The sequence below is a fragment of the Physella acuta genome, unplaced genomic scaffold (genome assembly GCF_028476545.2).
Source record: "Physella acuta isolate Inbredline_101_S28 unplaced genomic scaffold, ASM2847654v3 ptg001587l, whole genome shotgun sequence".
Taxonomy (NCBI): domain Eukaryota; kingdom Metazoa; phylum Mollusca; class Gastropoda; family Physidae; genus Physella; species Physella acuta.
The window spans coordinates 45,804-63,087 of NW_026733101.1; the positions used below are offsets into that span (position 1 = coordinate 45,804).

The 17,284-nt window shown below is 38.9% G+C and overlaps 1 protein-coding gene across 2 annotated transcripts in view; it reads right to left on the bottom strand.

Moving 5' to 3' along the window:
• Nucleotides 1-14,226, bottom strand: part of LOC131929056 (mucin-3A) — a 32,664-nt gene extending 18,438 nt beyond the window's left edge. The window contains exons 1-2 of one of the 2 annotated variants that reach the window (XM_059285245.1): nt 14,042-14,226; nt 1,730-1,876 (exon numbers count right to left, since the gene is read on the bottom strand). In XM_059285245.1, the coding sequence (XP_059141228.1) occupies nt 1,730-1,876; nt 14,042-14,090 (196 nt within the window). In that variant the 5' untranslated portion in view covers nt 14,091-14,226. Of the gene's footprint in view, nt 1-1,729; nt 1,877-3,850; nt 3,953-14,041 lie in introns of those variants that run through there. The other variant, XM_059285244.1, reaches the window with a different exon arrangement.
• Between the last annotated feature and the right edge of the window lie 3,058 nt (nt 14,227-17,284).

The window sequence follows — 17,284 nt, forward strand, 5'->3', positions numbered from 1 at the left end:
CTGGTATATCATATATCAAGCAAAGTATACAACATTTAAGCTATTAGTTAAGGCAAAAAATATCTCTATATGAAGCAAAGTGGTCTGAAGGATGCCGGTTTGGGCATTTGCCGGAGTCGCAGGCGCTTTAAATTTGGTAGGTGCTCGCATCTAGCCAAGTGACCGCGGGGGAAAAAATCAGGCAGACTATAGGTCCTCTTCAAAGGGGGTGACAAAAGAAACGGCTACCGAGCAGCGTCTTTATATGCCATACATTGAAAAAAAATGTTGCCGCGTACCTACACGCTGTACATTAGGAATAAAAATAAACCAACTTTGTAGTTAACAACTTTTTTCAGATGGATATTTTCCAGTCCAGGTAAGCTCTATATTAATTTATGATCTTAAACAGCTTATTACATCTAAAAAAAGAAATTACGTAAAGCAGCTCTCATTTTATAAACTTTAAGTTTTATTTCGTTTGTTTGTGTGTTTGTTGCAAATCTTAATTCCGTTTTAACCCACCGATTTTGTTCATACTTTACTGATACAATCGTCTCCGGTGACAATTTAAGAATATGTAATTTTTAATCTAATTAGACGTTATATAAGTCGTTAAAAAAATGTAGTTTAAAAATATCACTAAATTCAAAAAGAAAAGGGGAGATAAAAAGATTTATATTATCGATCATTCGATTAGCTAACGGACGAATGTCAACTGTTGCTCACGGCTGGTTAGTTTCCTGTCTGAGAGTCAATCACAGATTGCGAAGGATCAGATACTTCTCTTTTAGAGATGGCAAGCTAATGATTGGGTTTAAAATGAATTTTTTTTTAGTCGTATGTGTTGTCGGCTTCATTTAGAAAAAAAACAACTAAAATGTAGAAAATAAAACATGTATAAAATCTATTTTATAATATTTATAAGCTTGTGAAATTGGGATGGGGGGAGGGGGGGGGGCGCCAAATTGAAAGTTTGTCCCCGGGCGCCGGGAACGGTAGACATTTTTAAATACTTTTTTTAAAAATCCTGAATGTTTGAAGGAGGGTAGACTATTGTTATGGTTCCTAATTATTTCCTTTTTGGAGGTGAAAAAAGATGGTTGAATTAAGTTATATGGATAGATATAATTGATCTTTATTGGAAACTTGGCTTTTAATTTAGTTTAGAACACGGATCAACATAACTATAACACTCTAACGCAGGCAGTGTAACCTTAATTAATTGACTAAGGCGATACATTGCGGGAGATGGGGGGGGGGGGTGTCCTAAGGCCACGTGATCTACAGGGGTACGCTTACAGAAACCTATTCAATCGTAGGCAGGAGTGACTGCTAAGGTTAGTTTTCCTAGTGAAGCAAGGCAAGAAGCACATTTAATCGGCGCTTTTTAATAATGCTGAAAAGCTTCTTGTTTGTGAAGTATTTTTTTTTATTTACTTGAGACTTAGAGGACCAGCCTAGTATAATTATGGACCTTACACCACTGTTAACTGTTACGTACGCTAGATATACTTACGTGTTCGCATTGTAAGTATGATAGAAAGCGATATAATTCATCATTGCATTATGATTTATATTTGGGATTTGATATATATGAGATTTAAGATTGAATTTGTTGGGGATGATGTACCAGTATCTGAAACGTTTGTTAAAATAATGAGTATGTCCACTCGATAAATATATTTTTATTCTGTTTAAAAAGACGATTAAACAAAATATTTAAATTGGCATTAATTAAGACACTCACCGCTGCATCCTGTCCGTGTTGACACCAAACCACTCTTGCAGTCACACACCGAGTTAGTGCACGTGCCAGTCACCTGTAGAGTCGGCGTGCAGGTTTTTTTGGTGAGGTCCGTGCACGAAGTGGCACCGGTGTACTCCCATAATGCACCTGTTGAAACAAATCGTTATATATTAAACCTGGGCCTGCGGACATATTTATTTCAATGTAATATGGTTAAAATTATCTTTGTTCGCTTTTCAAACATAACAACAAAACATTCATTTACCTTATAATTTTACTCAAACTAAATAAATTATAAAAAATGTACTAAAATTATAATGTTTATCCTCAGGCAATATTATTGTTTCATTTTTTGTTTGCTATCAATGTGATTTGCAACCAAGTCGGACAAAAGACTCAAAATAACCTGCAACTACATTTGATGACAGTGCCTTGTATTATAAATGAGCAATATTGCCTGTAAATACGATCTACCAAAATTATGTAAATATTAATAACGAGAAAAATGGCCCGTTGAGAAAGGATACAACGGTCGCTAGGTTGATATTGCTGTCTATTTTCTCTAAACTAAAACCAAAACCAAAATCACCACCTTAATTCAATTTAACCGGAAACGAAAAATGACACACACCCCAAAACATGTCTACGGTCCCATTCAACGAAATATATAATTATATACTTTTTTTACTTTTTTCCAGTGTCCGCCCCCTCCCAGAAAATTCTACCCCCGCCCCCGAAAATTTCAAGTACCCCCACCCCTCTCCGGGGAGGAAAAAGTCTGAAAGAAACACTGGTCGCATTTGTAGATCATACAAACTAAAGGAAGAACCTGGGTGGGGCTTTGCCATTACCGGAAGAAATGCATGAAAAAAACTGTGCACGCTAAACACTATTTAGATTAGAAAAAGTTCTCCCCTCCGTGGAGGAAAAAGTCTGAAAGAAACACTGGTTTCGCGCTTAGCCACTACCCGAAGAATTGCATGAAAGAAACTCTGCAAGCAAACCACTTTTTAGATTAGACACATGAATTAGGCTGTAATTAATTTATAGAGTATCGATGACGACATTTCTTTTGAGTTGGGGGGGGGGGGGGCTCAGACGTTCTTACGCGGGGGTGGGGCTTCATCTCTACCCGAAGAATTATATAAAAGAAACTCTTCACGCAAACCACTTTTAAGATTAGAAAAAATGTTTTTTTTTAATTCAATGTTTACTGGAGAATCAATGACGTCATATTATTTTGTGCACTCTCCCGGCTTTGGACTCTTTTCTACTATATGCTCAATGTGACGTCATGTTTCGTTTTCGTTTTACTATGAAAGATTTTATTTTGCTTGTGTTTTCTCTATAGCGTTCTTGTCAGATAGATACACAGATATATACACAGACAGCGAAACTATTAGTATTGATAAGAATTGATAAATAAATGCATGACTATTTGTATGACATATAGTTATATTGATTTATTTTGAGACTCCTTCATCGAATGAAAATACATTTTTTAGGGCATTATCGGGATAGAAAATAATTATTTTAAAGGAAATGCAATTATTGTTAAAATTAGGGTTGTCCATTCTGAAAAGAACTAGTGGAGATGTAGAAAGGAAAAAAATAGAACTGCAATTAGTAATTGTTAAACAAAAAAGCGTGAATACATTTTAATGTGGTTACTACAGCTTGAATGTATTTTAACTTTCAAAATATGAACATCCTCAAATGTGATTATACAATTTATACAATATTATACAAAACAACAAGATAAATGTGGACATTAGCTGCTGACAAATTTAGGTGTAGTCAACACACCTAATGATTCATTCGGTTTTCATGCTAGGTAAGGAGTCATTGGGCATGTATAGTCAATTATTATGTTTTAGTCAAATCAACACCTTTTAACTAATATAAAATGGTAACAAGAGAAATAATGCCATATGAGGTAAACACATAAATAATACTGTAGAAGATGACTGTAATAAATTGTTCTGTACAAAGTTGCAAAAATAAACTTAAAACTCAAAGCGCATTTGAGAGCCAGGTGTAAAAGATCCCCTTGGTTTGAATATCAATAATTGGGGAGAAGATTCTGGAGATTTGGACTAAACAAGACTTGAAAAAACTCACCAATCTGGAGAATCAAGACAACTGTCCACCACGACGCCATCCTCAGCAGACACCGAACTGGATCTGAATGTGGTTCTAGACGGTGCCCGGGCATATAAATATTCGATTTAACTCTCAGCGTAACCACTAGCAACACTGCCAGGCAACAGCGTTTGTTTACAGGTTCATGCAAGTAACCACCAACACAAGCACCACACAAGGGGGCTTGGAGGTTTCTAGGGAACTAATCAAGTGCTAGCCTGATCGAATCGATGTATTGTTCTACTACGCGAAGAACTTCCAATAAAAAAAAAAGTATTTTATAAGAACGTTTTTAATAAAAGAACCGTACTACAATTATAGGGTGTTTTCGAACAGTCTGGATTAAAAATGTAAAGACTTTGATCAATGAAACGGAGTGGGATTAACAACATTATAGAGCAGTTAAAAATAAATCAGATAATGAAAAGTATTATGTAAAGACGTGTGTTTAGACTTGCATAGGTAAAGGAAGTAATTTGGATACCAATTATTGGCATAGGTATGCCAAACACAGTCAGCCATGCAAAGAAAACATAAAAAAAGATTTACAGATCCAGAAAGGATAGAACGAAAACATAAGCTCATATATTTACCTGTTTAACATATAGAACTGATAACACGTTGATAAATCCTAATAAAGCTCAAACAGAATATCAAAATTGATAGTGTAACAAACAATATTTACCCAAAAAAGTTTATGTTCTTCTTACCGCAAGCGGTAAATCTATTACTTGAATTTACGTGTAGTATTCTAAAGGTATTCATTGTGTAATCTATAATTATACATCAATCAAAAGACGCGACGCTAAAAGGATGACATGCTTGCCAAACCAGAAATCTTAAGCACAGTGGGGGAAACTTAGCATGACATGGGGAAGGGGGTTTGTGTGGTGGGGTGTAAAGGGAAGAGGGATGTGTGGTGGGGAGTAAAGTGAAGTGGGTTGTGTGGTGGGGAGTAAAGGTGTGTGGTGGGGTGTAAAGGGAAGAGGTTTGTGTGGTGGGGAGTAAAGGTGTGTGGTGGGGTGTAAAGGGAGGAGGTTTGTGTAGTGGGGAGTAAAGGTGCGTAGGGGGAGTAAAGGAAAGAAAGTTGTGTGGTGGGGAGTAAAGGGAGGAGGTTTGTGTGGTGGGGAGTAAAGGTGCGTAGGGGGAGTAAAGGAAAGAGAGTTGTGTGGTGGGGAGTAAAGGGAGGAGGTTTGTGTGGTGGGGAGTAAAGTGAAGAGGTTTGTGTGGTGGGGAGTAAAGGTGCGTAGGGGGAGTAAAGGAAAGAGAGTTGTGTGGTGGGGAGTAAAGGGAGGAGGTTTGTGTGGTGGGGAGTAAAGTGAAGAGGTTTGTGTGGTGGGGAGTAAAGGGAAGAGGTTTGTGTGGTGGGGAGTAAAGGTGCGTAGGGGGAGTAAAGGAAAGAGAGTTGTGTGGTGGGGAGTAAAGGGAAGAGGTTTGTGTGGTGGGGAGTAAAGGTGCGTAGGGGGAGTAAAGGAAAGAGAGTTGTGTGGTGGGGAGTAAAGGGAGGAGGTTTGTGTGGTGGGGAGTAAAGTGAAGAGGGTTGTGTTGTGTGGAGTAAAGGTGTATAGTGGGGAGTAAAGTGAAGAGGGTTGTGTGGTGGGGTTTAACGGGAAGTGGGTTGTGTCGGGGGGTGTAAAGGGAAGAAGGTTGTGTAGTGGGGAGTAAAGGGAAGAGGTTTGTGTGGTGGGGAGTAAAGGGAAGAGGGTTGTGTGGTGGGGAGTAAAGGGAAGAGGGTTGTGTGGTGGGGAGTAAAGGGAAGAGAGTTGTGTGTTGGGGGAGTAAAGGGAAGAGGGGTGTGTGGTGGGGAGTAAAGGTGTGTGGTGTGGAGTAAAGGGAAGAGGGTTGTATGTTGGGGGAGTAAAGAGAAGAGAGTTGTGTGTTGGGGGAGTAAAGAGAAGAGGGTTGTGTGGTGGGGAGTAAAGGGAAGAGGGTTGTGTGTTGGGGGAGTAAAGAGAAGAGGGTTGTGTTGTGGGGAGTAAAGGTGTGTAGTGGGGAGTAAAGGGAAGAGGTTTGTATGTTGGGGGAGTAAAGGGAAGTGGGGTGTGTGGTGGGGAGTAAAGGTGTGTGGTGTGGAGTAAAGGGAAGAGGGTTGTGTGGTGGGGAGTAAAGAGAAGAGGGTTGTGTGGTGTGGAGTAAAGGGAAGAGGATTGTGTGTTGGGGGAGTAAAGGGAAGAGGGTTGGGTGTTGGGGGAGTAAAGAGAAGAGGGTTGTGTGGTGGGGAGTAAAGTGAAGAGGGATTTATTTAACATGTATTCACACATATATTTTAATTGCTGAAATAATTATATATTTTTTAATACACTGATTGCTTTTTATAAGCTATTTCCATTGTTTAAATGTAAATATATGTTTCGCTAGCCAGTAATACAATTGAAGCAGTCATTAATAATCAACGTCTTAATTGTTGGTCTGTTCCCTACAAATCTCAATAATTTAGGGAATAGTTTAATAGTTTAACATAATCTAGAGGTCGAATAGAACTAATAAAAGCAATTGAGTTAAGGTCATAGAATGTGAGGCAGAATTCGTGGGCACATGCAAATACTAGATAAATCTGAATATTTTATGGTAAGAGACAGATAGTCTAACATATAATCATGTGGTTCACAAGTCCGATTGTCAATCGTAGGTTAGTCATGTCACACATAGTATTCTCGTTAACCCTTTTTCTCATTATACAATTATAGATAATCCATGTCCATTGTTGAGAATAGGCACAACATTTAACATATGGACTGTGTTTTATATATGCCCCATATAAACCACTCATAACACAAATTTATCACTCATGACCTATATAAACTACTCTTCCAAACATGTCACATATAGACCCCCCAAGTCCCATATATACCACCCATGTCCCATATAAAACCAACCATGTCACATATAGACCCCCCAAGTCCCATATATACCACCCATTTCCCATATAAAACCAACCATGTCCCATATAGACCCCCCAAGTCCCATATATACCACCCATTTCCCATATAAAACCAACCATGTCCCATATAGACCACCCATGTCCCATACAAACCACCCATATCCCATATAGCCTTTAGATCATACATTACATAACAGAACACACACATCCTCATTGACATTATCATTTCCTTTCTCTTATGGTTACGTCTAATGTTATCATAAGTTCCGAGGTCAGTTTGCTGTACATTTTAAATGATGTCCTGCTGCGTTATTCCGGCCTTCGGTAATAGACAGAGGTTGGGGTATTAATCTTTGGAGGTATAGTCAGGCGGGGGGGGGGGGGGGTACCGGCTGGTAATTGGTAGGCTAAACTTCCTGCTGCTTCATAGACAGATTTTTTTTTCAGGCAACTCAAGCGGGTGGGTGTGGGGGCACTGCCCCCACCCCCCTCTTCACCGAAGAAGGCTACCTTCCCCCGCCCCCACCACATCGGGAACAAAATATAATTTAGAAAATATATCCTTTTACCAGTGTCTGCTCCCCCTCCCCTAGAATTTTTAATTCCTACCCCCACCCCAGAACAGAAATGAAAGAAACACTGCATAGACCTAATATGCCTTTCATGTCCAATTTAGTGTACTCATATTCTCCAGAAGCCGCATAAACATTTTATGCTTCGAGTAATAACATAACCATACATAACCAACACAGATAACAGATCCCTTTATTCATAACGTAAGACACGCTGTTTAAGTATCTTAAAATCCACCTAACAAAAAACATACATAACACAGTCCCGCCAATTACTGCTACACGTTTAAACACGTCTATTCCTTGATTATTTTCACTCAAAAACCTTTCATTTAACACATAAACATTAGAGAAAATTAAATTTTTCACAAGAAAACGTGACGAACTATAGGTTATTAAACCTATAGACCACTCAGGTTGTATGTCATTGTGTACCCATCATCGGTTGGATAATGTAGAATACGTGTTAAGTATTATCGTATTGTTCTAGATACACAATGCTTTCACGATACGGTAATATAGACGTTCTCTGCGTTATTGAGACAATCAATGACCAAATAGTATTTACTTATTAACAGCGTGGCAAATAGTCAAACAGGTCGTTCTACAGTTCAATAATTGATTAGTTTAATTAGCATCGTGATAGTATGCTAAATACTTGCACGTTCTCATTAACAGAAAACCTGTCGTTGGTTATACGTAAACACAATTTTTTAAAACGTTGCCTTAACCAAACAAGCCAGCTACGATGTAAAGGGGAAGAGAGAGAGAGAGAGAGAGAGAGAGAGAGAGAGAGAGAGAGTGGGGGGGTCGGTATACAAAATATTTTTCTCACCATAGCTACTGATTGTATACGGTACACAAAAAGTAAATAAAAAAAAATGTGTATTAAATTTTTTTTTCGATGACATAAAAACAAGCATATTGAAGAAAGTCTTGACAGGGGCTATAACTCCCCAGGGGACTGCGCGGATGAGTGAACACACGAACCCTCAAAGAACAAAGCTGTCCGCACAAACTGCCGTTCTGAGAACGTGGCATCGAACACTGCCGGGAGCCATTGATAGATTCCAGCCAGGCTTGTCGACGACTTATGAGCTGAGCTGGTGGGTATAATATAAAACGAGGGCTGATCGTTATCAACGGGTGCAGGTCGAGTTGATCAAGAGAATTTGAACAATTTCAAAATGTATTATTAGATTAAATTTTAATGTCTAGAGTTTGTGAAATGTTGAATGTCTTTACAATTTATATATGCATTTTTTTTTTATCATAGCGGCATGTCAGGGTACTGGTCATGCGCAAATTAAAGACGTCATTGACGTCTTCTTGTGCTAGACGTCTGTACTAAGTGTGACGTACACAAATGTTAGGCACTAACAGAAATGTTTGTGTTTGTTTTGCGCAGAGCGGTGTGGGTGGGGAGGGGGGGGGTAGTTATGATTCTGTAGTTTGTGTTTGTCAGTTTTTTTTAAGATTTTAAGAAAAGATTTACGTTGCACACATCCGTATTTGAAACATAGGTATTGTTGACTACATGTACACACACACACACACTCACACACAAACACACACATATACACACACACGCACACACACATACACGAACACACTCACGCTCAAACACACACAAACTCACCTACTGAAACACACGCACACAGAGGCACATAAAATTACAATTGCACACAAAGACACACTCACATACGTGAGCACTTACACATGTAAATTGACTCGGATCAATACACAAGTTGGGGTTAATTATCTAGTTTATGTTAATGAAGTGGCTAGGATGCTAAATAAATGTTACAGTTCATATTTCTGTATTTAAACGCAGTGCTGAAAAAAAATATACACACACAAACACACACGTACACAAAAACAGCTACACATAGACAGGGAGCCATTGATAGATGCCAGCCAAGCTTGTCGACGACTTATGAGTTGAGCTGGTGGGTATAATATTAACGAGGGCTGATCGTTATCAACAGGTGCAGGTCGAGTTGATCAAGAGAATTTGAACAATTTCAAAATGTATTATAAGATTAAATTTTAATTGCTCGTGTTTGTGAAAGTTTGAAGGTCTTTACAAATTATATCAGGAATTATTTTTTTTTATTTAATGCTTGTGTTAGACGTCTGTACTAAGTGTAACGTACACTAATGTTAGGCACTACCAGAAATGTGTGTGTTTGGGTTGTGCAGAGCGGGTGAGGGAAGCAGAGGCGTAGCAAACCTTCCCGGCGCCCGGGGACAAACTTTCAATTTGGCGTCCCTCCCCCCCCCCTTTTATTTTTTATATTTATAATTAAAAACAAACTACAGCTAAAATGAGCTTTTAATTTCGTTTTTCCCCAACCTATTGGCGCCCGGGGAAATATGTGCTCACCTCCCCCCCCCCACCTCGCTACGCCTCTGGGGGGATGTGTTTGATTCTGTAGTTTATGTTTATCAAATGTTTTTTTTTTTAAAAAGATTATAAGAAAAGATTTACGATGCGCCCATCTGTATTTGAAACATAGGTATTGTTGACTACAATGTCACACACCCACACACACGCACACACACACACATACACACACACGCACGCACGCACGCACACACACACACGCGCACGCTAAAACACACACAAACTCACATACAGAGACACACGCACATAGAGACGCATAGAATTACAATTGCACACAAAGCCACACTCACATATATGCATACGTGAGCACTTACACAAGTAAAGTGACTCGGATCAATATACACAACCTGGGGTTAAATATCTAGTTTATGTTAATAAAGTGGTTAGGATGCTAAATAAATGTTACAGTTCATATTTCTGTATTTGAAACATAGTGCTGAATAAATGTACACACACAAACATACATGTAGGCCTACACGAAAACAGAAACACAAACACGCACATACACGTACAAACACGCATACGAAGACCCACCCTACTTGCACCACACAAACTCACACTTACACACATTCAGTGACTAAAAACATAACATATATAGATTCTAACCTACGATGAATAATTTATGGTTTAGCAGCTAAACTTTAGCTTGATGATAAGAAAAATCTGACCGTTGAAACAACGTCTCCTAGCGTGGAGCTAAAATGGCTGAGCGAGTAGCGATTTGCCAGATAAAATAATACAAGTAGAGAGTAAATATCGAGGGAGAAATGTATTGGGAAATTTACATTGTAACCATTTACGTTAAGACATTACACTTAAGTAGGTTCTAGAGTTCTTCGTGGCAATCGAAGGAGAACTTGATTTGAAGAATAAAGATTTACGTGATATTTTTTTAGTTTAGTAGGCTTTTTCTATTTGATAATCTTTTGATTGCTCATTTTAACTGCACAGATATTAGCAAGATCGGGAACCGTAGTCTTGTTTTTATTGTATTTGTATTTCCATTGAGCTGTTGGTTGCAGCTATTTTTGTTTTATGCGATTTCACCCGTCTCCTTTTAAAAAAGGTAAAGTTCCATTTCAAACCTGACGGTCTATGGTGCAAGTGAAGTAGAGTTCACCTGTTTCTGTTACCTCGGTATAAGAAGAGATAGTGTTGTCAACAGTATGCCCAGACGTATTTACTTTCTATGAGTGGACGTTCTACTGACTTGAACCCTGATTCAAACTCGAGACTCTCGGGTTAACTGTCTAGCGCTCTACCGCTTTTAATCCACAGTCAGTCCTAACTGACTATAGTCTTAACTGACCCTTAAGTCCTAACCCCAGTCGTAACCGACCTTCTGTCATAACTGACCCCCAATCCTAACTGACCCCAGTTGTAACTGACCCAAATCCTAACTGGCACCAGTCCTAACTGACCCCAGTGTTAACTGACCCCAGTGTTAACTGACCCCAGTGTTAACTGATCCCAGTGTTAACTGACCCCAGTGTTAACTGACCCCAGTGTTAACTGACCCCAGTGTTAATTGACCCCAGTCCTAACTGACCACAGTCCTAACTTAGCATCGGCCCACTAAACAAAGATTTAACTGACCCCAGTATTAACTGACCCCAGTCTTAACTGACTCGTCCTGACCCCAGTCCGAATTGACCTCAGTCCTAACTGACCCCAGTCCTAACTGACCCTTTTTACTAAATAACCCCGAGTCCTAACTGACCGCTAGTTCTAACTGACACCAGTCCTAACTGACACCTAATTCTAGCTGACACTAGTTCTAACTGTCCCCTAGTTTTAACTGACCCCTGTCCTAGCTGACCCCCATTTCTAATTAATCCCCAGTCCTAACTGACCCCTAGTCCTGACCCCTGTCAAAGCTGACCCCAGTACTAAATAATTGACCCCTTGTTCTAACTGACCCCAGTCCCAACTGACCCCTTGTACTAAATAACCCCCAGTCCTAACTGACCCCAGTTTTAACTGACCCCCCTGTACTAAATAACCCCGTCCTAACTTATCCTCGGTCCACTAACCCTGTCCTCACCCACCCTCTCCCCTAAATGTGTATTCACAACCCACCCTACCTTGTCGAACATGAATACACCACTACAAACCCGTCAACTACATCCTCTTTATTCACCTAAATACACTAAGGTTCGCTCTGTTTACCGTTGTTGTGAACACTCTATCAGTGAGTTTCTCGTTCTTTTTATATATTCCTTACATTTGTAGTGTTGTTAAGCTCTATAGGCGAGAACCTTTTTCTTAAATGTCTATTCAACATCAAGTGTGGGAGGGTTTATACTAAAGAATAGGGCGGTGTCGTAAAATAACGTAATGTAAAATACAGTATTTCTTCCAGACTTTTTTCTCCGGGGGGGGGGGGGGGGCACTTGATATTTTCGGGGCGGATGGGGGTGGTCAACATTTTCCGGGGGGGGGGGGGGGGGGCGGGGACACTGGTAAAAGTATATGTTTTCTATATAAATTCCATTTCGTTCGGGGGTGGTAGACTTGCTTGGGGGGTAGGGGGGGGGGTCTGAGCCCAACCCCTACCTCTCCCGAACAGATGCCTGGAAGAAACTCTGGTAAAATACTAAATTAACCCTCCCTCCCCCCGGGGAAATAGAATAGTAGTAGGTCGACTAAAACATTCATGGAGAGGGACGGTGTAAATAGAGGCAAGGTCTGCCGGGATTGCATGGGTGTAAATAAAGAGAACCCCTCAAAACAGAGTCCGATGGGGAGGTGTGAATGTAAGCCTTTGCTCTACAGGGACCCCCAAAGGAATAAGTCAAATTATACTTTGAAAAATTACACCATACGACGATTTAGTACTTATAATTAAGTTTATTCCTCTTAACTTACACGGTAGCCAAGTTATCGGCTTTTAAGAAAGCGGAAGTAGAATAATACCACTTCCGGTTCGGTTATCAGATATTGCTGAAAAATTTAAAGAAAACAACACATTTGATATGAAGTCTCGTCAGCATTACTAAAATGTTGCTCAAGTTATTCGGGTTCGTAACCACACGTACAGACAAATGGACATACAATCACAATTACAAAACTAAGTAACTAAAGTAAAAGTAAAGTTTCCCTTTCAAACCTGACGGTCTATGGGGCAAGTGAAGTAGAGTTCACTTGTTTCTGTGACCTCGGCATATGAAGAGATAGTGTGGTCAGAACTATGCCCTGCCGCCTTTACTTTCCCTAACGTGAGTTAGGTACCCATCAGAGCTGGGTAGACTCAGGTAAGTAACTAATGTAACAATAAAATATAATCTTATTAAAATTTAAGTTAATTAAATAAAGCAGGGCACTGTCAGCTTTTCAAACACACGAATAAACATTCAATAATTTAAACCATTAAAATAAACAATACATTCATTTCAAAATACTTCATCGATTAGTCATAAACAAAAAAAAAACAATTATCAATAAACTATTAGCCGCGGTTTTCTTTGAAGATACCCATGAAAGAATCCATAAAATAAGTTGATTACTTAATCAGACAGAGTACGAGGCAACTAGACTTTCTTTTCATGTGATACGGTTGACTGTATCGTTCATGCCTTATGAGGTAATACAATCTACCTGGCTATATTACCTTAGAAGGTAAAACAATCCGAAATTCAATTTCATGCTCCATAAATAATACACAGACACAGACGCACACATACATATACACACATACATATATTCAACAGTGAGATCATTTGTCCTTGTGATCATTTGTCCTGAGATCATTTGTCCTGAAATCATTTGTCCTTTCACCATATATGTATATATATATATATATATATATATATATATATATATATATATATATATATATATATATATATAGGATATAATACATGAGCTTCTGTTAAAGGTATCAACAAAGCATAGCTGTGTGCATGTTTATCCTAATTATACTCTTTTCAGTATCACTTAATTAACTTTTACCCTAACCCATCTTCAAAATATATAAGTAATCTGAGAAAAGTAAACCAAAAAGTTTGATTTTCTAAACCCAAAATATACGGAATGCGTGTTGGAATAGCAGAGCGTTTGGGTGCTAGAGTAAAAGTCACGAGTTCGGATCTCAGCTTGGACTCGTGACTGTATGACGTCCCTGACTCCACCCAGCTCTAAAGGGTACCTGACTTACGTTGGTGAAAGTAAAGGAGGCTGGCCATCGTGCTGAGCACATTATACCTTCATATGCCAATGTCAAGAAACATATGTACTCTACTTCATCTAGTTAGATCTAAATTTTAATCTCAAATCAAAAATGTACAGTCTAGAGGAAACTAAAATCTTACCTAACAGTAGGAGTCTCCATGTCCACATATTGACAAACCGGTTTTTCATTCTAACAACTAATTGTCTTTTTGTTTTAAATTTCTTTTATAAAATTAGCAAAATGCTTTAAAGAATAACGATTTTACTAATACTTAACACAAATAATTGGTAATGTTAACGTTAAGAATTGTATTGATTGTATGCTACTAGGAGATACAACACAATGATTGAACAGCCAAGCATTACTCCAATGTAGTTGTTTTCTGTAATATTTTATCTGAAAAAATAAGGAAGGAAATTCCATATTTTTTGTACAACTTCTTTTTTCACTTCTCCATAAAATTGGGGTTGGGTGGAAATGTAAGGGCCTTCAGCTAGGGGCAGAATTCGTCTTTCACATCGTTTTATAATGTAAACACTTGAAACTTGATGGGGCTGACACGCAACCATTGAAGCATGTCTAATCTTATTATGTTACTAAAAGGTAAACGAATGAGACGATGATTTTCTCAAACACATTATATATATATACTAGCGTACCCGTCCCCCGCGCGTTGCCGCGGGGATAGAAGAAAGTTTAACGAAATGTATTAGAAGGATTTCACCAACGCGTTACCAATCATATGTTCTTAGACGCGTGACCATCTTTTCTAAAAGTGAGTTATTTAAATGTAAACAATGCCTGCGCTTAGATCATAAATATCGGGACACGGGTTTACCTACACTACCGCATGTAAACATTGAGTGTACATTAACCGCTCATCCAAATAATGTTAGAACACACTTTGGTGACCGCCCATGTGTCAGAGACGCAAAGGGGCGTTCTCAGCCCCCCCCCCCCCATTACACTACCGCATAGGCGCGGCGTACGACCCCTGGCTCCTTAAAAGTAATAATGATGCAGATTTCGTCATTCGCTAAAGTGACACAAATCAACAGGATTTTTTTCTTTAACACGTAAAAAAAGTATTTGACGTGTTTTAAACACCAGTGTGACTGATGCAATAAGCTATATATAGCGTTACTAATGGTCTATTATTAGATGCTCGAACTCAATTTCTGACTGGCTTGTCTAATAGTAGATGCTTATTGCATCATTCGCAAAGGGACGAAACTCTACAGTAGGCTCCTCATATTCAAACAGTTATTTTTTTCATCTTTCGCAAGGTGACGAAACTGTACAGAAGGATTTCCTCGCGTTACAAAGTTATTTTTAGAAGCCTGTTGTAGTTTTACCGCTGAATATAGTAGTACCCCTTACTCGCTATGCAGGACGCTCGATTAACGGATGCCAAGTGCTAACTTAGTCGCTCTAAAACTCTGGGTGCCAAACCGTGTATTGACGAAAGTTGCACCCTATATGGCGCCGCCCGTAAGAAACTTTAGTTTTCTTTTTCGCAGAAATATTCTCGGGAGTATTCACATCTACTCCCTAAAGTTTCATGGCACTCGGATGAACCGCATCCGAGTTTAATTTTTAATATACCGTGTATAGAGAAAAAAATCGCTCCCCCGGGAGGGGGGGGGGGGGCGCCGCCCTTGCAATATTAAACAATATTTTTTGCAGAACCCTACCATTCAGTGATCCAATCATCTCCCCAAAGTTTCATGGTACACGGATGAACGGTGTGAAACCGAAATTTTATAAACCGTATATAGAGAAAAATCGCAGCCTCCCGTGGCGCCACCCTTGCGAAATTAAAAAAGGATTTTTTTTAAACAGAACCCTTCTTTGAATTGTTCTAATCAATTCTCCCAAAGTCTCATGGCTATCGGATAACGGTGTCACACCAAATTCGACTTGTATTTTTATATACCGTATATAGAGAAAAATCGCAACCTCCCGTGGTGCCGCCCTTGCGAAATTAAAAATATTTTTTTACAGAACCCTTCCCTAGAGTTTTATAATGAAATCCCCAAAGTTTCATGCCTATCGGATAAACTTTGTCACTGCAATTCACTTTTATTATTTTTATATACCGTAAATAGAGAAAAATCGGACCCACCCAATGGCGTCGCCCTTGCAAAATTAAAAATTATTTTTTTACAGAACCCTTCCCTAGAGTGGTATAATGAACTCCCCAAAGTCTCATAGCTATTGGATGAACTATGCCAAACCAAAATCGACTTTTAGTTTTATATACCGTAAATAGAAAAAAACAAATCGCGCCCTATCGGGGCGCCACCCCTGCGAATTTGAAATATTTTTTTTCGCAGAAACCTCCCCAGGAATATTTTCAACAACTTTCTTAAGTTTCATGGCGATCGTGTGAACAGTGTCACTGCAATTCACTTTTATTATTTTTATATACGGTATATAGAGAAAAACAAATCGCGCCCTACTGGGGCGCCACCCATGCGAATTTGAATTTATTTTTTTCGCAGAAACCTCCCCAGGAATATTCTCAACAACTTGCTAAAGTTTCACGGCGATGTGATGAGAGGTGTAGTAATTCATAAAGGACAAACACACACACACGCATTGCTTATATATATATATATATATATATATATATATATATATATATATATATATATATATATATATATATATATATATATATATATATTGGACGGCATGCTCGAATGGTAGAGCGTTTGGTGGTTGCTAGTTCAAAGGTCTTGAGTTCAGACCTCGGTTCTAACCTGTGGATATAGCACTTGAGTCCACCAAGCCAGGATGGTTACCTGACTTAGTTGGGGAAATTAAACGCGTCTGAGCATAGTGCCGAGGTCTAGAAACATGAACTCTACTTCATCTGCTAAGTGGATTACTAGGTCTTGAGAGAAATCCTTACTTACTTACTTATAGTATTATACTAGCCGTTACGGCCAGGAACTGCACTGGCCTTTGTCAAAAACCTATCTTTATATGACCATGACTTGTGTTTACAAAGCATCATATACTGGTATTACCCGGGTTTAGGAAATATATTACTTTTCGAATTAACCCTAACCACAACCAACCAAAACCAAAAGACACAAAAAAAAACGGAAACATAACGCAAACACAAACGCAAACCCAAACACAAACACAAAGAAAACACAAACGCAACATTAACATAAACACAAACGCAAACGCAAACACAAATACAAATACAAATAGAATGTTGTGCAATGTGCAAGTCGTATGAACAGTTAAAAAAAAAAATTAGCGTAATTTCCTAAAGGTCCTCATTGACGACGAAAAAATGGCGTAAGTGAACGCAGGCAAGCAAAACGGCAGTTAGCGAAGAATCACAGAACATAAGGGCCACTTTAGT